A 24,760-nucleotide genomic window follows, 5' to 3' on the forward strand; every position below is an offset into this window, starting at 1 on the left:
CCCCCTAGGAGGAGTGATATTGCAATTTCAAACCACCAGAACTATAGGAAATCGAAATACTTGCGTTTTGGCATCACCCATTTAATCATGACCAGTCCATGATCTACATTTCATACTTGAGCCCTGGTAAATCATCCATGATACGGATATGTGCCGTGCCGTGCCGGAAACCAATTAGCTGGTACGTTCTTTCCTTCATAAATTCTGTCACAATTCGTTTATCTATAACTATTGTGTTGCCTTTGAAGAATAATACGTGATCAAGATTGTGTCCTTCCATGGGCGAGGTTTCTGAGGGAAGAGAAGCTACCCAGTCTCTTGGCAACGATGTTTTGCGGGATTTGTTTGGAGAAGGCCCTTCCAGACAGCTCATAGGATATACGTGGTAGCGCCCTTAGGAACCCGACTGCAATAGTATGGATAGATAATCAAAGCGTACATTAATTGCTTGCAGCCTCAACATCCTTTAATTTGACCTTTATCAAGGAAAACTGTGGTTTTGTTACACAGAAATACGTTACTACTTTCCTGGATCCTTCAACGGGGCCCACTACAGTCAGTATTTGTTCACCATGGAAGATCTGATTTGCTGGTTTTGGCCACAAAACTTATCATATTCTTTGCTGCATCGTGAGCTTCCATAACTTCACAATTTGGTCTTCTCCTTTTGATATTTACAGCTGCTTCTGCAGCTCAACCTGGTCTTTGCAGTTAACCGGCGTGCCAAAAACGAACATGATCGCTTTCACAAGCATAAACCTGAGATTGAGTGATGGCCTGAATTTGATTGAAAGATCACTGGGAGCTTTGTGACAGTATATTAAGTCATGTCGTCCTGGACTTGTTTTCTGTTTCCCCAAACTTCAATAGAATCGCATCCGCAAAATCCAAGAACATTCAATACCACACAGACTCCGGAAGAGAAATCAGCATTCAATTCGTCAATCAATTTATACTCATATACCGACAGCCTAGCGAAACCCAACACAATGTCCCCAAGCAAAGTATTCAATGACATACCGGTGAACTACCCAGATGTTCAGCCATCCGGCCCTCCAAAACCAGTATTACTGTCATTACTTTATAATTTGATGATTAGCTTTCTAACACTGCTCCAGTTTTCTGATCAACAACAAAAGGCAAATGCGATCGTTTTCAAAACCACGCCCACGGATAAATGTTGGATCGGCGTCTTCCCAGACGCGAAAGTCCATTCGAATGAGCAAGTTACTTGGTCTAATGGTCTGGCAAGAGGTGACTCGAAGAGAAGAAGCGATTGAACAATAATTTCAAGGAGACATAGATGACCCTACTGGACACAATTTTTTATATATAAATTAAGTTCTTATGCTCAATGAAAATATAGAGATACTCAGGCTAGAATGGTTCTACTTCAATTTTATGTTGAAAACATCTCGTTCGAAGATCTCAAATTGGCATTCGCCCATGATGGTCGGGGTTTTGTGGAAGATATTTCAGACATGAAACTAGTTTATTCTATACTCCGGTGCCTTGGGCGTCATATTTGGGATGATGTGTACTTTATAGAGACAGTCAGTGGATGAATTGATTATTTTTAATACTTTCAGCTATTTGTGCGTCCTTGGAGAGGACGATGGGATTTCTTTGGATTTACACTTTATTTAGAAGGAAAAGTTGGCACTTTTCTATTGTTAAGTTCGAATTATAAATTTCAGTTTATCTAGCAATATATTTACATAATTGAGCAACCGGGCGTTATACTTGTAGAATAGGACATCCCGTCTCTCTAAGAAGTCGTCAATTTGGCCCAATGAAACATCGCGATCACGAGTTTTCAGAATTCGTTCTGATTGGACACAATATTTCATTGGATAAATAAGTAAAAGTTTCATTTCCCATTCCCCAATCCCGTAGATTTGTCGACCCTCAAACTTCACGATGGAAAAATTTGTAGTTACCTCCCGCACCACTTAAAAATTCTCCAACAAAGAACTAACCTATCGGCTCGCATAAAGATAACAATGAATCAGGCTTGCGACGATTTGAGGTTATCTTCAGATGGCTAAAGAATGAACCCCTCTCATTTGTTCGCCAACGAGTCATGATGGTGTGCTGGTGTTGCATTTTGCTGACATGAACCAGAGCACTGGGTCTACAGCCTTGAGCATTGGGCCGCAAAGTTGCCTCCCTATTTGAAGAAGTGAAATTTTCACGATGTCTTCAATTTCGTTTCGTATATATCGAGTATTTAAATCTCGTCATGGAGCCCGACCTTGAAGGTACTGCGGAAGCCCCTCGCGCGAAAGCAGCAGTGCGTATTTCTCAACAACATGATAATACTGCCGATGATATTGAGCGCGAGGCTGTGAAAAGCTCGCAATCTCTTCAGTTCGAGGGTATTCGTCGTCGCAATACTGATCAGTATGCTGATGCTGTAAGAGAGAGCACAACATCCTCAGCTGACACGGAGAGAACCTTGTCCCAAGAGAAATTAAGGAAAAGTAAGGATACGCCTAGCCACGATGAGTTAATGGAGAATTTGAAGAAAGACTACATCTGTAAGCATCGAGATGATAGATTCCACATTAAATCATGTGAGCTAACAATGAATAGGGGAGGATTTCGAAACTGGTATTCCAAAGCTTGCTCGTTTTCAAGGAACCCACAAAGACTTCGCGATCTTCCGTGCATTCCACGAAAACCATATTCGTATTTTGATTCATAAAGAGATTGAGCTTACAGATATTGCACGAAAACTTCGGAAAAGGGACGATAAGGACCTTGCAGCATTGAACACACCGGCGTTCTATAGATTGAAGGGACACTTACATGAACAAGAGAGGGAAGAAGTTGTATCTGACGATAATGAGAGCCAGTATCGTTCATGGACCAAAGATACACTCATGTCTCTATTGGAAACTAAACAAAAGCAATATGGTTAGTCCCGATTCATGCATCACCGAGCACTAGTGACAATCCAAACAGATGAGGTATTGCTGGCATATGCCAAAATTAACGCTCTTCACCGCCCCCCAAAAAGATGTTATGATTCGGTTTTCCATTGGATATTGAATATCCGGCCCCTCGGCGTTAGTCGTCTCAATGGCAATGAGGCAGAGGAATTCATGTATCATCATAATGACTTCATCTCTTTAAACAACAGAGAGAGAGACAACCCTTTCAAAGAAGTGCTTGGCAGCCATCTTTTCAAGTATCCTGGGTCGCCTCTAAAGGTGAGATCTTCTTTCCTCCCGATTATTTGCGAGTGTGCTATTACATTGCTTCGTAGTCCCAAATGCGAGTGAAAACAATGAAACGCTGATACTTCTCAGCAATTTCTCAAGACAAAAGGCGATGAACAAACATCATATTACGATGAAGAATTGCAGTCGGGCTTGGCCTAGATTCTGTCGCTGATTGTCCTAACCAGCATGCTCATTGCTCCCATATGTCTTTTATTCTTGCTTGAGCTTTCTCGTGGGCTCATGGTATTGGTGGTATTGGTCTTCACTATTCTGGTATATATCGTTGTGACTCTTGGAACGCCGGCCAGCCAGTTTGAAGCATTTGTAGCGACTGTTGCGTAAGTGTTGGTTGACCGAGTATTGTGCATTCTGCTAATGTCAATAGATATTGTGCCTTTCTAGTCCAGTTCTTGGGGAATCTTGGACGTGGGAGTTAGGGTTATTGAGATACAGAAATATTTCGAACTGGAGCCCTGATGTACATAGGAGGAGAGATGAGAGAGTAGTTTCGATGGTCTTACTCTATTTCTTCATTCATGTATTCAATCAGCTCGCAGGCTTATGCTGGTGATGGAATGGTATAGATGCGAATTAGTCGCTCGTTTTTGCGTTAATATTTTGAGGTCATAGTAGTGGGTAGTTTGATAATTGTGTAGATAGAAAAATATTCCCAAGAATGAAGTGCTTCCGAGAAATTAGTGAGGTCGTACGAATGAGTCTCGGCTGTGAGTGAGCCGGCTTACTGGTGGGCATCATCCGGGTGGTTCATCAACCTTCCGGCTCGAATTTTGTCTCCCAGGAAACCACCACTACCGACGTACCGTAATTTGCTGACATATTAATATGTTACCCGGTCGGAATCAGGGAATACTTTACCTAGTGTTTAATCTCACCCTTGTATGATCTAAATACAGTCACCGAGTTGTCCTAGCATGGGGATATGACAGGCATAGTTGCCAGGCTATCACCCATGCTAACTTGAAAATCCCAGAGCCCTAGAATAATTAGTAGTCCATGGCCATTAAATTTTTGTGTCTAAAATAAATAAAAAGAATGTGTATATATACAGGTGGTGTTAATTTTTTCAAATATATTGATTAATAGTATTTCAGAGGCTACTATTGATTACTACATAAGGAGAAGTTGATTCAGTGTTCATACTAACAATACATTAGATTCGATATTGTGTTCGGTAAATGCATTTATTTGAGCTAGTGTATATTGAGCCTCATGTTGCGTTCGGTAAACAAGATATTAGACCTAATAGGTCTAACCTAGAAAAAGAAAATCGAGCCGAACGTGCCCTAACCATTTTACGAGATTAGATCCATCTTAGATTTGATGTAGCCCGATTGATTTTAGTGTGAGCAGTGGGGGCTAAACCCTATCATAAAACTGTTGAGAACAAGCCCTGGAGGTCAACTATTGCACAGGCCATTGTTCAATATGCTCTATGGAAGCGACCGTCGCTCACGACGAGGATAATTATTTACATGAAAAAGATTTGTAAGGATTGTCTGGCGGTTCTTATGGTGTTTATTCAAAATAAATCAGGGTAGCGGTCCAAACTAAGAGTAACGGAGAAAAGAAAGAGAAAGTCGCAATTTTTAGCCCAAGAAATTTTTATATTTGACGCGTAATGAAAAAGATGATCAGCCTGTTGCAGAGAAATAGCTAGAAAAATGTATGATCCTTCCTCCCCCCCCCCCCCCCCCCCCCTGTTCTATTGATTTATTTCGACGGTCCAACTGTCAATTCTGCCGCTCAAAGATCTCGCACAAAGGAAGAATTGGAATTTCTAAGAACTCCAATTGCTCCCACCTCTTGAACGAGATCGATTAATCATCCATTCTTACTCGATCTCCCAGATTCTTTTCAGATCCTTGATCCAATCACTAATTTTCACCTCCTTTGGACTACCCGACTCATCCATTACCCTTACCATTCCTTTGCCGGCTACATTCTCGTCATTCCATGGTGGAACATGTAACCAACTATGTTCAGGACGACAAATCCATCTGGCCAAGCGGTTTTTCTTAAACTTTTCCAAACAATTGCTACAAAATGTTATTTGATGGCATGATTTGCATACATAGAAATCATCTGCGTATGTCCACTCTTTTCCGCATGCACCTTCACATGACATGTATATTGGTCCATTTCTGCTACTTTCAATAGGATGTTCTTCTAGACCATCGCCATCATCATTATTTCGTATCAAAGCATCTGCTGGACATATCAAAGACCAAGCACTGAGCGCATTGTGATCATCTCAGGTGTGACTAAGGATTAATGTCAAACTTTGATACCCAATTACATCATTTTCTGGATCGTCATCTTCTAATATAGCTATCGCAGTGACCATATCATCTCTGAACATATTTCGTGCTTTGGCGAAGTCCTTGAACTGCGAATAGTATGATGCAAGTAGCGGCTTTTTGGTGTATAAAAGAATTGATTTCCACATCCAAGCTAAATCGACCGGCAAATCATTTTTCTCGGCTTCTAGTGCATCCAACAATTTCTGTTCGTTAAGTAGATGGTGATTGTTCTGTCTACTTATGATAGCAAGTTGGAAATGTGCCATTAATTGAAACCGCAAAGTAGCGTGAAGCAGCACATAATGCTCGAAAGATTTATCGGATAAAAGATTTAGGATGTGCCTGCAACTATTCCAACGATTGAGTGAATGTCGAAATTGTTCTAAATTCGTTTCAACGCCTCTAGAAATCAAAAGACCCTCGTAAATTAGCAAGACTGCACGATGTAATTCGTTTTCTGCTCGAGTTGCTGCTTCGACGAATGCTTCAAGTGTAATTTCGCTCGATACCGTGCTAGAACGTGCTAGATTAATGACATAATATAAAGAATTTTGACCGCGGAATAGGTCAGTCAAGTCCAAGTTCTTAGCTATGTCAAGAAGGAATTCGGAGAACTCCCTCATATCAGGCTGTTGTTGAGAGTTCAAGACCCAATCTTTGAGTTCAAACATCACACTGCTTGCTTCGTCATTTTTGTCTTCAGCACAAAGAATCTTAAGAAGATCTGAACGAATTCTGTGCTCCTGAGGATTGAATTCGAGAATTTCCTTGTAGAGGGCAATTGCTCCATCGATTTTCCCCATATTTTTCTGCCACGAAGCAAATTTTGTCAAGGTTCGAAATAGTGCCTCGCTAAGGCTCAGGGTCTCCCCTGGCGGATTATTTTCCATTTGCATCGATTTCAGTGCTTTGATAGCCAATTCCATCTCAGAGGAGGCACACTCCATCCAAGATTCATCAGATAGCTGATTCAACTCGGCATATGACAATGCCTGAAATTCATGCACCGTCCAGTGGCAGGATGGAAAGCTTTTAGCTTTGTCGAAATACTCAATCGCCTTTGTGAATTTATTGGCTTGAAAGAACGTTTGGCCGATACGTTCGTACCACAGTGAGTCTTCGGTCATGTGCAGTAATTTCCGGGCCCATGTCGCTCGGCTTAGGATCTTTCTGCATTCTGGATCTTCTTCAGTGTTCAATTCTACTTCTGTTGTAGATTCCAACCTCGAGTCGTCAATCTTTGTATCATTGATACAGTCGGCATTCAATTTTTCCTGCTCTCATCAGCATGAAACAGAAAAGAGAGAAGGTAGCATAAACTAACCATATCGACAAAACTATCTACCCATTTATATGCTTGATAAGGGTTACAAGTACGACTTGGATCCCGCAGCCATTTCTTGGCCACCATGAACGTGATAGGTCTATAAAAATCTGCTTTTTCTTCGGATCTTGTATGCTCTTTTACCCAACGCCTTTCTCTCGGCTCAAGTTGAACGATTATATTCTCGTCCTTGATAAAGTCCCGAATGATTCTCACGCTCTCAGGATCCCACCAGAATTCGTGCATATTTTCTGTGGCATTCCAGTATTTCTCGATTGCCTCAACATCACTAAGGAGATCCACGAGTCTTTTCGCAATAACTTGAATCATGTGCCCCTCTATCTTCCCTTTATCAAGTAATAATGCTTTCTTTATTTGTCTAATGTGGCTAGGAAGATATTCAAGGGCATAATTAACAAGAGGTTCGGTTTTATCGTTAGGCTTTTCATTCAAGAGCTTTAGGAGTTGTTCGGTTATGTGGCAATGGGCTTGGATCTGGGTGGAGTTGATTTTGATCTTGTTTTCGTTGTCAGAATTACTGGGGGAGAAATCAAATTTCCCAGTTACAGTTTTCTCTGTGAGATCCCAAAAGAATCTCTGAACCGAATACAGGTCGGCTCGATGTATAGATACTGTCATGCTTATTTTGGCATTTTCGATGTCGTACGCAGAAGTTTTCCCCATAGGCACGACGCTCGAATCCGATTCTTTAAATAAAGATTCAATTGAATCACACACTCTCACAGTGTCTCTTTTCAGGTGAGGAAAAACCCTACCGAATCTTTCCTTCAACTTCCTCTCTAAAGGTTGCACGGGCAATTTACCCGAGCTTAGCCAAAGTGCCGCCCTGATTTGGTCAATGCTGAAATATTTGTAGCCGAAAATAGCCCAGTCAAGAATCTCATTCAACTGCCTAATATCGCGGGCACTGAGGGAGGTGTTGAGATCGGTAATGATCTTTTGTGCCATTTTATCCAGGTCTTTGGATGGATCCTGATCCAGAATTGCTTCAATATCATTTGAATACGCATCAAATTTAATAGCTTCCGTAATTCTGGTTAATTTCTGGATGATAACCGAGAATGATCCTTTAGCAACTTTTGGGAGTTTCTCACGAATAGATTGACGAAGTCGCATCATCTCTATATCCTGACCTTGAAGAGAACTGAGTCTATTCAACTCTTGTTCGATAAATGACTTGATATCATCCATAGTATGGTCGGTGATGCGAATGTGTAAATTTAGACGATTGTAATCAATCATTCCAGTAACCAATACGCGTAGTTGAAGTCGACTTTCCTTTCCCAACGAACTACTACTTTTCCTCAACAACTCCAAAAACTTATCAGCATTATCCTCCGACAGCTGATCCAGTCCATCTAGCAGGAGAAAAATATTCAAAGATTCTTGGTTCTCAGGATCTTTAGCGAATCGCAACTTATCCCACCATTGTTGTACTGCAGAGCACTCTCGCGTATCTGAAATCCGGAGATCTTTTTCTTTAAGTTGCGACAGTGCGGCTGCGTATGCCTTGCTCTGAGTTGCCAATTGCAGGGCCATTGATTTCAAAGCATAGACCACATCATCTTTGCTTACAGTTTTGGTGCTCTTACTATCCACCCCTGTGAAAGCGTGGTATGCAATGGCCAAGTTTGCTATTTTTCTGTTTCTCAAGTCCTCTTCGATTGATGCCACGAGGCAGGACTTTCCGGTCTTGATTGCCCCAGACACGAACAATAGCCGGAAAGGCGGCCTGGGAGCGGAGTCTGATGATAGCCTGAGCCATTCATCGTATTCATTCACTCTAGATAGCCACTTGAAGCCGTCTTCTGGAAATTGTTTTCTGATTTCTTTGAGTTCCTCATTGGCTACATTTGACTTAGCCAATCCTTGGTGTATCGACAAGAGTCTTGAATTTTCTCCACACGATCTGATATGATCTTCTCATTCCTTTGGGCCTTGACGTCATCCTTCACGTACGTGACTCCGTCTGCAATGCGACTTTGCTTTTCTGAAATTGAATCCTGTCTTTTAAGCATTTTAGCAATACCTGCAGAATTATCGAGGATTGTTTTCAAAGTAGTCACCCCTGTGAGGTCATTTTGCTTCGCAATCAATTCTTTAAAATTTCTCAGTTCCTCCTTCACACCCGAGTCATCTTTCAAGAAAGTGACCTTTAATACAGTCTCAACTTTGACAAGTTTGCCACCATCGATGCTAAGTGTGTGTCAGCTTCAGTCTTGAGGAAACTAACGGATATTGTAGAGGTATTCTTTTCAGGAGTGAACTAACATGTTTATAGCTAGACCGAAAATTCTCACTATTGAAACCATGAGCTTGTGAATTCCATTTTTGAGTTCCCGATCAAGTTTCTTATAGTCCTTGTAAACATTCAGAAGAGCCATAGCGTGTGTAATCTCTTCGAACAAGTTTCCCAGGCCTTCATACACCTCAGCGACCTTCTGAGGAATCTCAATCAGGAAAGAAATAGCATTGAAGCATAACTTTGCAGGAGCAAAGACAGTGGATGCGGCTTCTGCGGCTAGACCGCCAAGGAATTGGATGCATTCTAGAATCTTCCCAATAGCATCTTTGATCTTATACTTGGTACTGGGTTGTACCCCATCCTCGGGCTGGAATTTTTCCTTAAGCTGTGCCAAAACATCCTCGATCTTTCTCGGAGGGATTGATGCTAGTTTTCTGTTTGTATTTTTATGGAATTCGCTCTGAGCCTCATCCCACAACTTTTGAAGCTCTAGATCTACTGTTTGAGATTCGGCGGTGACTGTATGGAGTCCCGTTTTGGGCTCCATGATGGCTGTCCAAGAACAATGCGATGATGATGTTGGATCGTAGGTTATAGGAAAAGATGAAAACAAATACAAGACCAGTTGAAGCTCTTCTTATGGCGGCTGGAAGCGGAGATGATATGTGAGGCGGGGATTAATTCTCCCACTTCAAGCGAAGTGCTTTGGTGTGGGTGGTATTCGGCTCCAAAACCAGTACAAAGCGGCTGTAGATGAACCACTGAACAGCGCCTTCACAGCATTTCGCTTCTTGAGAATATTGAAACTAACCAAGTTTTTGCACAGCTGAATGATGAGTGGAAAGTGAGCATTATCCGAGATAAGATCAGACACTATTCAGCAGCTAATAGGATAATCATTATTGAATCAAGGTATAACTCGATACTCATCCCACTTTTTGACCACCCCTCCGTCGGATTTTATGAGAAGGTGGAAATCATGCCCCCAGATCGTGATCGCAACACGCAAGTCTTTCTATTCCTGGCTTTACTTGTACGATGATTATTGCATATCTTTCGCCGCCTGCAACCTTCCCCGCACGTCGTTTCGACGGTGCTTGTTGAATATGATAGCATAACTTATCGAATGGCGCACTTGCTCCTTTCATATCAGCTGAAAGATCGGCAGAACCTGTTATCCATGATTTGTAGTGATTGCACTTGTCAATTAATATCAGAACCTAAGGCTTCTTGGACTGCGAGAATCTTTCTTCGTGTAATTGTTGTGATAGGGATGAATCGGAGAACAGCCAGACTTGATTCTGCTCGATATCCACTGTATTGAACAAGTGGTCAAAGCTCACCGGGGATGCGGGAAGTTCACACCAGAGTGGAATTTCTGGGCCCGAATTTCTCCTTTCATCATGACCTCACTCAAATTTTTAAATAAAACATCCGCAATTGACAACTGTATTCGCTGGTTGACTCACTGGATGTGTGACTCTTGACCTAATTTATGGAGGCGCGAAAGAGAAATCCGCGCTTGTTTTAATGTTGCTTCAATTGTTGGTAGATTTCGAGTCAGCTCACTACATTATTTGTAACCGGGGAAGCTACCCACGCTCCCGTCTGAGAGCACCCAACAACATTGGTCCAAAGCAAACACGAGATTTGCTTCTGCCAAACATCCATTGACCCCATCTTATGTAGGTCGCCTTGGTTCAGTTTTTATGTGTTTTCATCTCTATATCTCATGGTATATCTCCTCAATTAATGAATCTGTGATTCTTTTTCTTCCCTTGTAGCTTTGAATGATTCCACAGTCTTTGAGCTGAGACGCACAGTTGGCATATCATCAGGTACAACGAAGCGGGATCAACTTCAATTTGAATACCGATCCAAAATGAATCGCAATAAAGAAGAGAATCAGAGCCGCGAAGGACTTCTGCGAGATTATGACGATAATGGACAAACGCCAATTCGGAAATCATTCGAAGATGCCTATCGAAATTCAGAGGAATCTGATATCGACGCCACGGATTATCTCAATCCGAATCACCCTCACGTTTCAGTGCCCGCATATCATACCAGCACTCAATTGAGTAATCTACGACGTACTTTGGCTCGACGGTCGAAATGTCTTATAATAACAATTCTCGTTGGAGTAGTGTTTTGGTCGGTTCTTGCTGGAGGAGGGTTCTGGTTATACAAGAAAACACCTGCAACTGGACAGTCGCCGCCATGGTACCCAACACCACCCGGAGGCACAGTATCACAATGGAGCGAGAGTTATAAGAAGGCCGCCGCCTTGGTTGAAAAAATGACGTTGCCGGAAAAGGTGAATATTACCACGGGTACCGGATGGCAGATGGGGCTTGCAGTTGGCAATACTGGTCCTGCATTGAATGTAGGTTTTCCTGGTCTCGCCTTGCAAGACGGACCCTTGGGGCTACGATTTGCCGATAATGCGACGGCCTTCCCAGCAGGTATCACTGTTGGAGCGACATTCAACAAGGAATTGATGTACAAGCGGGGCAAGGCACATGGCCAAGAAGCCAGATTGAAGGGAGTTAATGTGCTCTTAGGACCCTGTGTTGGACCAATAGGTCGAATGCCCGCAGGCGGGCGGAACTGGGAAGGATTCGGCACAGATCCATATCTTCAAGGTATTGCCGCAGCTCAAACCATCAAAGGCATTCAAGAAGAAGGCGTTATTGCTACGATTAAGCATTTCGTTGGGAATGAGCAAGAACACTTCAGACAAAGTTATGAGTGGGGATTACCAAATGCCATGTCATCTAACATTGACGATCGATCTCTGCATGAGCTGTATGGGTGGCCTTTCGGAGATGCTGTAAAAGCTGGAGTGGCCAGCGTTATGTGCAGTTACCAAATGGTGAACAACTCATACTCGTGTGGAAATTCGAAGCTGCTTAACGGAATTCTGAAAGATGAACTTGGATTTCAAGGCTTTGTTCAATCCGATTGGCTTGCGCAAAGATCTGGTGTAGCAAGTGCACTTGCTGGACTTGATATGACCATGCCAGGAGACGGCCTTGTCTGGGTTGATGGAAAATCTTTATGGGGCCCCGAGCTGAGTAAATCAGTTCTAAATGGGTCATTGCCTGTCTCGAGACTCAATGACATGGTGACCAGAATTGTAGCTGCTTGGTATCAGCTGGGACAAGATGATAAATCAAAATTTGATGGTGAAGGTCCCAACTTTTCCTCATGGACTAATGAAGAGAAAGGATACATCAATGCTGGAAGCGCTGATGATAAGGACAAGAAAGTTGTCAACAAATTTATCGATGTTCAAGGTACAGGCGATGAAGCGCATTCTATCATAGCACGTCAAGTAGCCACTGAGGGAACTGTGCTATTGAAGAACGAGGACAATTTACTACCTTTAGATAGGAATGGTTGGAGCTCACCAGAAAAGCATGAACTCGTATACAGAATAGGGATCTTCGGCGAGGATGCAAGTGAAGGTGAAGGTCCAAATGTGTGCCCAGATAGAGGTTGCAACAAAGGTACATTAGGATCTGGATGGGGGTCTGGCGCCGTTGACTTTCCTTACTTGATTTCTCCAATCTCAGGTATCAAGAAATCGTTCAACCCGGAACATGTCTACATTACTGTCTTTCCCACAAATTCTCCCCCATTGAAGAAGGCTCCAGCAATTATCAAAGACCAAGATATTTGCATCGTATTTGTCAATTCTGATGGCGGAGAAGGATATATTAGTTATGAAGGCATTCGTGGCGACCGCAATGACTTGAACCTACAGCATGGAGGCGAGAAACTTGTGAAACAAGTCGCTGAAGGGTGCGGAGGAGGGAAAGGTAACACGATTGTAGTAGTACATGCCGTCGGACCAGTTGTTATGGATGAGTGGATAGATCTGCCAGGAGTCAAAGCAGTGATAATGGCAAATCTTCCTGGACAGGAAAGTGGAAATGCAATTGCTGATATCTTACTCGGCAACGTAAACCCAAGTGGTAAGCTACCTTATACCATTGGAAAATCTTTGCAAGATTATGGTCCTGGTGGTCAAGTTTTGTACTATCCAAATGCTGTTGTCCCACAGCAAAATTTTACAGAAGGATTGTACATTGATTATCGCCACTTCGACAAATACAGCTTGGAACCTACATTTGAGTTTGGCTTCGGACTATCATACACCACTTTTGAATATACAAACCTCAAGGTCGATGCTATTTTACCCAAATCATCTTTCCCAGCCACTCGCCCAGACGGAATTCTTCCACCTACTTTCGATGAAAAGATTCCAGACGCTAGTGAAGCCCTGTTCCCTTCAAATATCAGGAAGCTCTCCAAATTTATTTATCCATATATTGAAAAGGTCTCGGATATCAAGGAGGGCAAATACCCATATCCAGAGGGTTATGACACCGAACAGACCCCATCACCAGCTGGTGGAGATGAAGGCGGCAATCCTGATCTCTGGAATGTTTACGCCACTGTATCGGTCGACCTCAAGAATACTGGGAGTGTGACAGGAAAAGAAGTAGCGCAGTTATACCTCGAATATGACAAAATTAGTGGTGAAGCTGCCAACATCGACTTTCCAATCAGGGTCTTGAGAGGATTCGAGAAAGTTGAACTTGCAAAGGATGAGACGACAACAGTTAAATTTGAGCTGACGAGAAGGGATTTAAGTTATTGGGATGTAGTCAGGCAGAATTGGGTCATGCCCACAGAGGGAAGTTTTACGATCAGGGTGGGTGCTAGTTCGAGGGATTTGAGGCTCACGGGATCTTTGTGATATGGAGTATAAGAAAGGCATGGAATCGGTGTTGGTGATTTTGATTGGGACGTCAGATGAACATGGATATGCATTTGGAACTGGATACTAAATTCTTCGCAACATAGCCAAAAATTGATGAAATACGTGGGTTTCTTAAAAGCATTTACATCGTTTGAGCTTTGTAGCCACCTTCTGGTTCTCTCTTTTCCTACAAATGAAGTCTTGCGATATTAAGATGAAGTTTGCTCGCTTTCCAAGTATTGTGGAAAGGTTCTGGTCTTGTGTGAATTATCTTGTGTTTATAAGTTCAAATTGTTTCCACAGGAGGGAAAAGTTCCATGTCTGATGATGCCATAGTTCCTTCTTTTCTCTTCCACAATGATGATTTGCTTATTTGTATGTATGTATGTATGAATAAAACTTATCTGTGCTATTTATTTTGCGTTTTATACAGAAGTCATGCCCTTTAATTACCCCTCTTTCAATTAAGACTTTCGTGGTACCCAAACACTTTATTTAGGTCTCACGCGAGATATCTCTCTGCTCCTCACGCGCTTCCCAATTTCATAAGATCAAATTGATTGCGCTGCACAAGATTCACTCAAGCCCAATTCCGCACAAGTAATTTTCTGTCCGCTCACTTTTAATTTCATATAAAATTCAACAAGACCTTCAAACCTTTCATTTCTCATCACCACAAGTAACGAAACATACAACACATACCAAGAATCAAGATGTCTGCCTTCGCGTTCGGCGGCGACGCCAACAAGGCAATGAAAATCATGGAAGCAGCACAGTGGAACAACCAAGCCAATCAGCTTGAAGCGCGTGGTGATTTTGCCGGCGCAGAGAATTTATTTTTGAGATCCCTCGCGAGGAAAATCGAAGCTACCGGCGAGGATTCAATCCAGACTGCTCTTGCGAAAAATGCGTTGGGCGAATTATATTTGAAGATGGAGGGCAAATTGGATGATGCACAGAAGATGTTGGAGGATGCTGATAGGGTTAGGAGTGGTATGTTACTTTCATCTGGATTGAGTATCGCAGGATATGAAGAAAAAATGCTGATGAGAGGTGCACAATAGTCATTGATGATTTTGACGCGGCTTGCACTCGTGATAACCTTGGCCAGTTATGGGAAATCAAGGGCGATGTCGTGAAGGCGAGAGAGGTCCGAGAAAGAAATCCGGAGAACATGATTTGTTCGAACTTCAAGGCAAGTGTTTTTTCTGACTCTCCCGAAAATCAGGACCAAGCTAATTAGCTGTAATAAGTGTCCACTCAGTAGCATGAACGTCGAGTCAAAGCAGGATGAACTCAAGAACTGTGCCAGATGCAGGTGTACATGGTATTGCAGTGGAGAATGTCAAAAAGTGGATTGGAAGACGAGACACAAGCGGTGGTGTAAGATGCCCACGGCGGAGAGTGCTCAGGGAACTAGTGCCAGTGGATAGAAAGAGGATGTAATGAAATGGCCGGGTGGCGTATAAGGCTGCGTGACTGGAGTTGGGAGACATGGTGATGGAGTGTGGGGGATCTTGGCTGACAGAAAGTGCTTCCGAATGAACACAAGACACAGAAGCACAGCTCTGACAGCAAATTCTGGCCTATTATAACAAGTATTCTTGAAAGAGATACTATCTGAGAAAGTTGCAAAGTCCAATATGAGATTCCTGATCAATCAGTTTTCAAAGTTCTTGTGTTTCATGTGCCCAAAACCTCCGCCAGACAATCATTCCACAAATCAATAGGGATGTGAAATTTAGATTGAACATCTATTCTAGATTCAGATTTACGTTGCAAGAATCAGCCAATACTCTGCCTATTGGACTATGCATAGAATTTTCAGAACATAATAATCTGAAACAGCATTGAATGAGGTAAATGTGACTGACTAAGCACGCAAACAAGAGGTTGATCTGACAAGCAAAATTGTCGCTCCTTCAGCTTCTGTAAAATTCCAAATTCGGTATAAACAACGAAGAGGTATCTCTTCTTTTTGCTCAAGTTGAATTTCACATTGGCATTCCTCATGGCCGGTGTCCATATGTCCACAATTGACCAATTCAAGAGGGCCTCTGCAAGTTACTTCAACATTTCGAGAGTCAACAATTTGTTGTTGTTTCTCACCAAAATTGGCCTGCTTGATGAACGACCACTCAATAAAACAAGTGTATTGGCGGAATCGCAACAAACAAGAGTTGGAGGAGTAATAATCATAAGATTTTCGAGATTATACACGGATGGGTGAAATACCTCAATCTTTCAAGCCAGGTGTTTTGCAGATACGATAGCACACTCTACGTAAGCAAAAAAACAGGCGGAAATTGACCACCATTCGAAAGACCTTCAACAACTAAGATCTCTTTTGAATATAATATTAAATCATAAAACCATTTAGAATCAATACAAAGAAGACTTAAATTTTCTTTTGCTTTTTTCAAATTTCAATATTTAATTTGAAATGAATTTATAATCTATTAAAAAAGTCCTTTGAAAGGTACTCAATTTCCGCCTGTTTTTTCGCTTACGTAGAGGCACATTAATGTCACCATTGCCGAAGTTCGTATTTGTTGGTTCGGTCTTAACTAGTTGGCGCTAGTATCTACCGGTACTCAACCTAGCGTTAGATATTTAAGTGTCAGGTGTGGGAACTACGGGATGATAATGTGGACAGCTCCGGTGGGCGTAACCCCGGAGCACTATCAAATCGTGTGTTAAAGCGGGGACAGGCCTGCAGCTCACGCAGAACAAGAAAGGTTTTGCCATGGAACCGCTCGAATAATCTTCTTGCATCGGTAAACTATTTGTGGATGGAATCTTCACTTCCCACGGCTATTCGAAGGAAATTAGATCATCCGTTAACTCATTGGGTAAAGAATATTCTGGGGAAACAGATGTGGAGATATTGCATGGCGGGGTTGTCATTTAACCTTAATGGCGAGATTGGGGAGATCGGCAGCCAAATTCTTCATGGAGTCCCTAACTCCCATATTACCGAGAAATTCTATATAAAGGAAGGCAAGATGCCAAAGCAACAAGCAAGAAAAGAGCATCAGAGGTACACCATCTTGTTTGATTCTCATCATGAAGTACGGAATACTGTCTTTGTTTTTGGCAGCCATTGCAAATGGCTCAAATATACTGCAAAGACAAACTATCCTGGGAACTTCTACTGTTAATCTGAACAACGATACTGGTTCTACCGGACACCTTGCTTCGGGCATTCTCTATGGCATTCCAGACACTCAGGGACAGATTCCCACCTCTTTCTATTCTGATATGGGATTTAACTATGCACGAGCGGGTGGTGCCCAGGTTCCGTCACCAGGACGGGGTTGGATATGGGGATTGTCTGAGTATAAGGTCCGTTGAATTTCTTGTTGCCAAGCAAGTGTGTACAAATTGCTGAACAGTCCTAGGTTCGATTCGCGTCAGCTTTGTCAAACTACCGATCCACTCGAGCACATGGTGGTAAATTTATATTCCTCATCCACGATTTGTGGGGTGCAGACGGAACTCAAAACTCAAGTGCTCTTTACCCCGGAGATAATGGAAACTGGGCTTCATGGGATGCCTATTTGACTCAATTGATCTCTGACATCAACGCAAATGGTGCCACAGCTGGTCTTTCAATTGACATTGTAAGTCAAGCTGCGTTGAGCCATCGCCGTCTCAAGCTTATTAACTGACTCTACAAAGTGGAATGAGCCGGATCTCACCGTGTTCTGGAACAGAAGTCAAGCCCAGTACTACCAAATGTGGGGTCGAACTTATTATAGGTTGAGGTAAATAGTGGAAAGATTCTGTGTAGAATTATGTACTAAATCAATATTTTAGAGCGGCATTTCCAGGTGTTCTTCTCATTGGTCCCGCCTATGCAAATGCTCCATCCCTCAGCAATACTTGGTGGACTGGCTTTGCTTCATTTGTAAAGACAAACAACAGCGTTCCAGATCAATGGGTCTGGCACATGGAAGGTGGTGGTAGTGCAAACATGGGAACATCTTATTCAGGGCTTCAGCAAATCCTTAAAACTTACGGCCTCCCTCAAAAGACTGTTAATATTGATGAGTATGGAACCAATGCCGAGCAAGTTCCTTCCGGGACTGCTTGGTGGATTTCGCAATTGGAGAGATACAACGCTATTGGACTAAGAGGGAATTGGCTCAGTGGGAGGTCACTTCACGATTTCTTGGCTGGTCTTCTCGGTAAACCAAATGCTGGAACCTCAGCTTATTCTCCGACTGCTACGGGTTACTGGCCAAATGGAGAATGGCAGGTTTACAAGTACTACAACCTCAATATGACCGGGCATCGCGTTGGAACCTCAGCGTCAGCAGATGGTAAATTGGACACTTATGCTACTATTGGATCGACCAAAGTAAAGATTTTGTGCGGAGTACGCATTACAACCGGAACTTGGCAAATCACGGTGAACAGTTTATCCTCTGTTGGATTACCAACATCTGGTACTCTGAACATCCAGACTTGGGGATTCCCAAATACTGGTGGCCCATTTGGTTCCGTTACAGCGCTGAACGATCTTGGTACTGTGGCTCATACTTACTCGGGGAATAGTGTGACTTTTCCTATTTATCAAGTGGATACGAGCACTGCGTATGCCTTTGAATTTAATGTCAGTTAGACGAGGAAGAAGAATATCGGTGGTGTAGTTGTGGCTTTTATCGGGACTACTGAATACTTACATATGAGCAAAACCAATCGAGGTTGTTTTGAATACATAGGAAATTGACCAATTAATATATCTCTTGGCTTTAGTCGCGTGACGGGAGTCCGAGGTACAGTTTCTTTGTTCTGATCCTGATTTGGATTTCGTCATAGCCCCTCACCAAGCCATCGCTGCATTTCTTTGTCTTCACAAATTTACTTCTACCATAACAGCTTCTCATTAATCAACAAATACAATAAAAAATCAAAACACCATTTCAAACCCAAAATAAAATGTCTTCAGATTCAGATAGTACGCCAGTACCCACAATCTCCCGAGAGTTCAAAGGAGAGACCGAACCAGTTAATCCTATCTCAACCGAAAATGCCAAGCCTTCACAGCCTGACGTTCACCGACTCAAGCTCCCCACTGACCATCGAGACAGTGCTATCTCTACACCCGACAGCATGAAAGTCGAAACTGGTAGTTCTAGTGATGGGGTTGCAGAAGCTGTCAGTCCTGTTGAAGGCCCGCCCACGAAATCTCAAGGCGGCGTACGCGAGGCTGAGGATAATAATAGTGATGGATCATGGGAGGAGGTGAGACATGAAGGAACCCGAGCCTCAGAGGGAGGAGCAACACAGGATAACAGGCCAGTTTGGGTAGGCCATGTCGAAGAGAAGAGTGCGACACAGGAAGAGGAAGGTTCGGGAGATATTGCTCCGGAATTTCGACCGAGGACTCCAAGACCTTATGGCTCTCATAGTGAATGATCAAGTTTGTGAGGGTATTGTTGAGACAGGGGATGGGATGGTAAGGTTTCTTGTTGAAGACGATTTCAATATGCGATTTCAATTGAAAGGGTTAAACTCAGTTCTCGTTGTCATCCCAGCCATCTCATTGGGGAAGTCATTGTAAGGAAGGTTCAAGGTACTCGGATATTTTGACTAAAAAGTTCTTCTCATAATACTGCTTAGGTATTGTCTGAAGATCACTTAAGCTTGGTCGGGAGTGCAGGAAGAAATGCAAAAATCTTAATTGGGGGCATTCATCGTTATGCAGGTATGGCAGAAAATTTATGAACTTTTAAAAATGATTGATCATCTCAGTTTCTTGAATTTCTAGCCTAATTCCCGAAGGTTCCTGCCCATGGTATTGTTACTTGAAGCCATATTACCCACGCTAGATCTTCAATACCATTCTTGAAATCTACGATTTGGGAAGTAGCAAGTTCATTGTCGGTGTGAAAATTCGCGACAAGAACATCCAATGTAACTCCTTCCTATTTGTAGTCTATGCAGGATTATTTCTTCTTAGATAAAACACTTTTCCTTTCACATCATTTTGGTCAACATCATTCACCTCATCAATCCTTATTTTCTATTACCTACACGCGGATATAGCCTCTACTCACTCATTCATTCTCATATTTTTTACTTCAAGTCGTGGTTTGACCTTTCCGTCTTGCTCAAATCAAAACTCCCTATTATCTGGAAGGTATCCAGCTTCAGTCACGAACCTGTCATTAAACAACAATTAGTTGAGAAGCTTGACTGTTCGCCATTGTCGGTGACGCTACTTGATCGAATTCTCAAAGACTTTTGGATAAAAATATCAGCACAGAGATATGGCTACCTACATACCTCCAAAACCCTACTCACTTCCACCGTCTAGGGCTTATGTGTCATCAACAGTCATTCCACCTGTTCGACCTGCATCTTTAGACTCCATATCAACTGAAAGTTCATGTCCAAACGCAGGATCAGAAGATTTAAGCGACTCTGATCAGGCAACGAATATCGACGAGGACTCCCGTACCAAGCCGGTACAGCCTTGCCATCGAGAATCCAGGAAAGAAATTGCTAAAGGGGGGGACTCAACCACCGAACCTCGGCGGAGTTGTACTCAAAGCGCTGGAAGAAAAATTATGAAAAGCTCCAGTTATCGTATAGAGACTGAATATCTCAAGAGTCCCGCCATGCATGCCTCTTTCAAGTTCGATGATGCCAATTGGGTCAAAATCAAAAATTTTCCTGAAAGAATCAAGGACGGCATTCGAACACTCTTAGAAAAGGGTTGGGAGTATGGTATCCGAAAAGAAGGTCCATGCTCGAAATCCGATAATGGTTATTATTTCAAACTCAAGAAGAGACCATTTGGTAGCGGAAATACGTATGTGGTGACTCGAATGACACGCAACATGGTTGCGTACTTGGCTTCCGAGGGTTGGAAAGTACAACCTGTTGCATCAATTTTAAATCCATACGACAACTTGAATTTTCGAAAATGTGCAAAGCCCCTCCCAAAATGTTACTGGCTTGCTTTGACGTACGCGCATGCTGGGAAGTGGTCTCTGAGAGATCATTTAAGCATTTTGGGTGGAGCAGACGAACTCATTGACACCATCCGCCTTACCTTGCAAGAAATGAATCTTATTTCAAGGCGCAAGAAGGAGCATGGTGATTCTGCGAAAAATTGGCACCAATTCTCCGTCAAGGGCTGCTTTCTCCGCTCTGGAGGCCCTGAAAAGAAAAAGACGATGATGCTCAGGATTATGGAGAGACTTGAGGAACGTGGTTGGGTCTTATATGTCGGCTGGCATCGAATCTATCACCAACAGACAGATTACGAACAGAGAATTGGGACTTGGTTGTGTGTGAAGAGTCGTGAATGGACGCCTACTAATCCAGTGAAAATTCGCTGGCATAGTGATTTGAATTGAGATGCAACATTGAAGATAATGCAGGGCTTAGAATCGTATCGGTAGATACGAGTAAAAATTGAAACTATCAATAGATCATGAACATTGTGTATGTGATTATCATTTTCATGTCATATCCGATTCAGGAATCATTATGGTGATGGGTCTTGTAAATGTATATCAGTGAATGTGTGTCACTGGCATGATTCCAAACTCTGACGAGAATGTTCTGTTCATAGCAAACATCATACACGATGACACTACGAAGTAAAACAAGGACTGAAAGCCCATTATGAGATTGATTAATATTCTGTGATATTTAATGGATATGGAGATTAATAACTAACGTAAGAACCTCATCTTCGCATCTATGCCTCGCACGGCCTCCTCGTGTTAGATAGCTGATCGGAGAGACTTAGAAATCATCCGTCCTTGTATTTTGTAGCAACAAATTTATGAAATCAGAGACAAGATCGAAATGGGTCGATAACGCAATTTAATGAGTTTTCGGGCTCTTGGTGGGATAAAGTGTAAAAACATGGTTGACTTAGACGAAACTGTTCGATTCTTAAACGGGACCGAGGAATCACTGTGTATAATATCGCTCCGCATTCTACTGAAGGTATTTGAAACTTTGGACACATTTAAACGGAGAAATTCAAAGAATTTAGGGTAATGAAGGTGCTAAAACTTTGAATAATTGATGAAGCCCTGGATACTGCATTGCATTGGATGCTTGTTGCAGTGTTAGATGAGATGGATAAACAGTCTAGTATTTTGAGCTATTTAATTAACAAAGCGTAGAAGCTTTACTAGTGGAGCTCGTGGTGAAACCAGACATTTTTCCCCTCTGCAAAGGCTTTGAACTTCAAGCTCTAATAAGTGTATCTGTACTTGTTCTTTCCGGCATGCGTAGATCCATTGGATGCTTTCATAGTTGATAAACCTTGACGGAATCAATCAGCCAGTACCTATCATATTTTCATGTCAGCGTTGATCCACATTACAATCCAACATAAAACTCACGCATCTTTGAAGGAATCTGGATTTGCCGCCACAAATTGTTCGCAAGTCAATTTTCCTCCTTGGCTGCAGATTCCACCATCCTTTCCCCAAACGCCTCCTGCAAACTCTCCACAGAAGGTAGTATCAAATACTAAACTCTGTTTCGCGAAATGCTTTTCAATGTCACAGGAAGAAGAACCTTGGAAAATTGCTTGAGGTTTTGGCCAGGAGCTGGGTTCTGGTTTTCCTTCTTTGATATCCACCGGAATGGCATTGCGGGGAAAGAACCAAATCTTGATATAATCTGAGGTCCATTCCGTGGCGTAGATGCCGCCACCATTGGAGTTGAAAGATTTGCCATAGGTAGACGCTCCGCCTTGAGCTGTTGAGCCGCAGCCGGCATAGTTGTTCAACTAGTGATGTTATGAGTATTGTGCACTGCGAATAGAAGAGAATGTCTTACATTGCCATCACATTGATTGCTATTCATCGTACCTAGCTGTGTGTTGTCTTTGATTGGCATGGTACAATCCGCCGAGCTTTCATTATTAGCGGGCCGAAAACATTGAAAAGGCAATTTGCTTACGTATGGAGAGTCATTATGTTGTCAATCTGTTGGTTGACGCCTTCGATGATATCGATTTCTCTTGATGGCAAGTTAGACACTTCTCCAAAGGTTTGATTTTGGAAACAAACATACCCGTTATTCGGCCAGTCTGGGCCAACCAACCAAACTATTTTGTGGGTCGTCAATAGCTACTTTATTCACACCGGTTCTTTGAAACTTACAAGCTGGCCATGTACCGCAAGCTCCACCAGGCATGTGCAAAATATCTGCAATAAACAATCCATGTGTCCATGATTTCTGACTCACTATGCGTACACTTTTGCGTCCTGGACCAGCAGGATCTAAAACAGTAGTATGATCGACTCCGATATATACTGGTCCATGAGCATCTGTATTGATGAGTTGACTTGCCCTCGCAGCACCTTCATCGACATATCTGGGAGGGGCGGTTAGTAGTGCTCAGTATGAAAAGGATGACTGACTAACGTAACGTAACCATGAGTGGGATCTGGATCCTATAAGATTTTAGCAAGAAAGATGATTATTAGAGTAGAAGATACCACAAGTTCTTACAGTGAAAAATTGCCATCCACTAAGGAAGGTTGCTCCTTCATATGTAGAGTCCAGATGGTAGGGATCTGCTCTGACACCTACGAACAACACCCAACAGATTGAGAAGAACAGGCGAGTTAAGATCATAGTCAAGGATCTATAACAACCCAGTGGAATAAAATATAAGCAACTTCCACAGAATTCGAGGATGTGATTTTCAAATTGAACTGATTCCTAGCAGCAAGTTCGTGTCACGAATTCACAATAACTTTGAGTAGCATTCCACAGGAGTAGTGGCACCACCACAAGTATATATCTTGATGATGTACCTAGGTAGGCAGTATTGAATTTGATATGCAATCTCTCAGATCATCTCCGATTTCTCAGAAATATGAGGGGAAGTCAGTGAACGCATTCACTGCCTGGGTTTTTATGATGAGTGCAATTGATCCTTTAGCCCTAGGCCCAAGATTGTTACACCTCAAATATAAACCCCAATTTCCAACGCAAAGAGACCTCATCTCACGGTAATCAATTGAGATGACACTGGTCAGATGTTCAGACTTTACTAATGAGGGCCTGAAGTGGTGGTGCGCAAGCTTCTTCATGTGTGGAAATGATACTGTCTTAATCGAATTACCAATTTCTTTTCCCGGAAGAACATGAAAACTTCAAGCTCTCAATTCCATGTGGAAATTAGATCGCACCAATATTCCACTTCAGTTCGCACAACAGTCCCTCCGCGTTCTGGTTTGATTTGGGAAATGACTACTAGAAAGTTTTGCAACGTCATAATCTCAGAATGGAAATGAATTTCATGATTCCGGTCCCCTTAAATCTTTCTGTGGTGAATATCAAACTCATCTGACCTCACCATTATGATGAGTACCTAGGTATGAAGAGTAAGGAAGACTGTGGATGAAAATTTGACATATCACATGCAATTTACATGCGTGATTGACCTTTCTGCAGTGCGCTTATAACTCCTGCTTCCGTCCATGAATTTCAAAACCGTGCGGCGGGAGACTAAATGGAATTGGGGGTTTACCAATCTCGTTACTATCTACGGGACGAGGAAATTTCATGTTGCGGCTGTGAAGGGGTGTTTCTCGTCTATCTATCGGCAAAGTTCTCCGATGATAAATTCACCGACCTTGTTGCTTATGTAATCGAAGTTGGTGTTTTTGGCCTTCCTGGTAGCTCGCATCACTTCAAGAATTTATGTTTTGAGAAGTCTCAAATCATGTTGATTTTCTGGTATATCGATGGGAATTTCCGCTAGCTTTCTTCGTGATGTCTCATCGACATTGCTCTGTATGGTGGCATGGAAGCTTGTGGAAATTCATCAAACTGCCATAACACACCTCTGCCCCA

The 24,760-nt window shown here is 42.5% G+C and overlaps 11 protein-coding genes across 11 annotated transcripts; 8 read left to right on the plus strand and 3 right to left on the minus strand.

Moving 5' to 3' along the window:
• Positions 1-989: 989 nt before the first annotated feature.
• EAE98_008900 (uncharacterized protein) lies at positions 990-1,280 on the plus strand (the record flags this gene model as incomplete). The annotated part of the gene is made up of 2 exons (XM_038956523.1): positions 990-1,064; positions 1,119-1,280. 2 exons carry the CDS (start codon positions 990-992, stop codon positions 1,278-1,280), a joined length of 237 nt encoding a protein of 78 aa, XP_038807235.1.
• A 962-nt stretch (positions 1,281-2,242) lies between these two features.
• On the plus strand, positions 2,243-3,386 carry EAE98_008901 (uncharacterized protein; the record flags this gene model as incomplete). Its single annotated transcript, XM_038956524.1, has 4 exons — positions 2,243-2,540; positions 2,596-2,919; positions 2,968-3,215; positions 3,315-3,386. The coding sequence occupies 4 exons, from the start codon at positions 2,243-2,245 to the stop codon at positions 3,384-3,386; spliced, it is 942 nt and encodes a 313-aa protein (XP_038807236.1).
• A 27-nt stretch (positions 3,387-3,413) lies between these two features.
• EAE98_008902 (uncharacterized protein) lies at positions 3,414-3,664 on the plus strand (the record flags this gene model as incomplete). The annotated part of the gene is made up of 2 exons (XM_038956525.1): positions 3,414-3,565; positions 3,613-3,664. The coding sequence occupies 2 exons, from the start codon at positions 3,414-3,416 to the stop codon at positions 3,662-3,664; spliced, it is 204 nt and encodes a 67-aa protein (XP_038807237.1).
• Positions 3,665-5,079: 1,415 nt separating this feature from the next.
• EAE98_008903 (uncharacterized protein) lies at positions 5,080-6,959 on the minus strand (the record flags this gene model as incomplete). Its single annotated transcript, XM_038956526.1, has 4 exons — positions 5,080-5,268; positions 5,320-5,456; positions 5,511-6,822; positions 6,873-6,959. The coding sequence occupies 4 exons, from the start codon at positions 6,957-6,959 to the stop codon at positions 5,080-5,082; spliced, it is 1,725 nt and encodes a 574-aa protein (XP_038807238.1).
• Positions 6,960-6,972: 13 nt separating this feature from the next.
• Positions 6,973-9,685, minus strand: EAE98_008904 (uncharacterized protein; the record flags this gene model as incomplete). The annotated part of the gene is made up of 4 exons (XM_038956527.1): positions 6,973-7,023; positions 7,089-8,740; positions 8,800-9,089; positions 9,165-9,685. The coding sequence occupies 4 exons, from the start codon at positions 9,683-9,685 to the stop codon at positions 6,973-6,975; spliced, it is 2,514 nt and encodes an 837-aa protein (XP_038807239.1).
• Positions 9,686-11,020: 1,335 nt separating this feature from the next.
• EAE98_008905 (uncharacterized protein) lies at positions 11,021-13,906 on the plus strand (the record flags this gene model as incomplete). The annotated part of the gene is made up of 1 exon (XM_038956528.1): positions 11,021-13,906. The coding sequence occupies one exon, from the start codon at positions 11,021-11,023 to the stop codon at positions 13,904-13,906; it is 2,886 nt and encodes a 961-aa protein (XP_038807240.1).
• A 716-nt stretch (positions 13,907-14,622) lies between these two features.
• On the plus strand, positions 14,623-15,152 carry EAE98_008906 (uncharacterized protein; the record flags this gene model as incomplete). The annotated part of the gene is made up of 2 exons (XM_038956529.1): positions 14,623-14,902; positions 14,974-15,152. The coding sequence occupies 2 exons, from the start codon at positions 14,623-14,625 to the stop codon at positions 15,150-15,152; spliced, it is 459 nt and encodes a 152-aa protein (XP_038807241.1).
• A 1,823-nt stretch (positions 15,153-16,975) lies between these two features.
• Positions 16,976-18,536, plus strand: EAE98_008907 (uncharacterized protein; the record flags this gene model as incomplete). The annotated part of the gene is made up of 4 exons (XM_038956530.1): positions 16,976-17,254; positions 17,311-17,532; positions 17,591-17,676; positions 17,729-18,536. 4 exons carry the CDS (start codon positions 16,976-16,978, stop codon positions 18,534-18,536), a joined length of 1,395 nt encoding a protein of 464 aa, XP_038807242.1.
• A 317-nt stretch (positions 18,537-18,853) lies between these two features.
• EAE98_008908 (uncharacterized protein) lies at positions 18,854-19,333 on the plus strand (the record flags this gene model as incomplete). The annotated part of the gene is made up of 1 exon (XM_038956531.1): positions 18,854-19,333. One exon carries the CDS (start codon positions 18,854-18,856, stop codon positions 19,331-19,333), a length of 480 nt encoding a protein of 159 aa, XP_038807243.1.
• Positions 19,334-20,187: 854 nt separating this feature from the next.
• EAE98_008909 (uncharacterized protein) lies at positions 20,188-21,282 on the plus strand (the record flags this gene model as incomplete). The annotated part of the gene is made up of 1 exon (XM_038956532.1): positions 20,188-21,282. One exon carries the CDS (start codon positions 20,188-20,190, stop codon positions 21,280-21,282), a length of 1,095 nt encoding a protein of 364 aa, XP_038807244.1.
• Positions 21,283-22,159: 877 nt separating this feature from the next.
• On the minus strand, positions 22,160-23,533 carry EAE98_008910 (uncharacterized protein; the record flags this gene model as incomplete). The annotated part of the gene is made up of 8 exons (XM_038956533.1): positions 22,160-22,232; positions 22,288-22,679; positions 22,730-22,805; positions 22,853-22,912; positions 22,967-23,000; positions 23,056-23,270; positions 23,321-23,349; positions 23,408-23,533. The coding sequence occupies 8 exons, from the start codon at positions 23,531-23,533 to the stop codon at positions 22,193-22,195; spliced, it is 972 nt and encodes a 323-aa protein (XP_038807245.1). The 3' UTR covers positions 22,160-22,192.
• Between the last annotated feature and the right edge of the window lie 1,227 nt (positions 23,534-24,760).

The sequence above is a fragment of the Botrytis deweyae genome, assembly GCF_014898535.1.
Source record: "Botrytis deweyae strain B1 chromosome Unknown BDEW_024, whole genome shotgun sequence".
In the NCBI taxonomy this organism is placed as follows: domain Eukaryota; kingdom Fungi; phylum Ascomycota; class Leotiomycetes; order Helotiales; family Sclerotiniaceae; genus Botrytis; species Botrytis deweyae.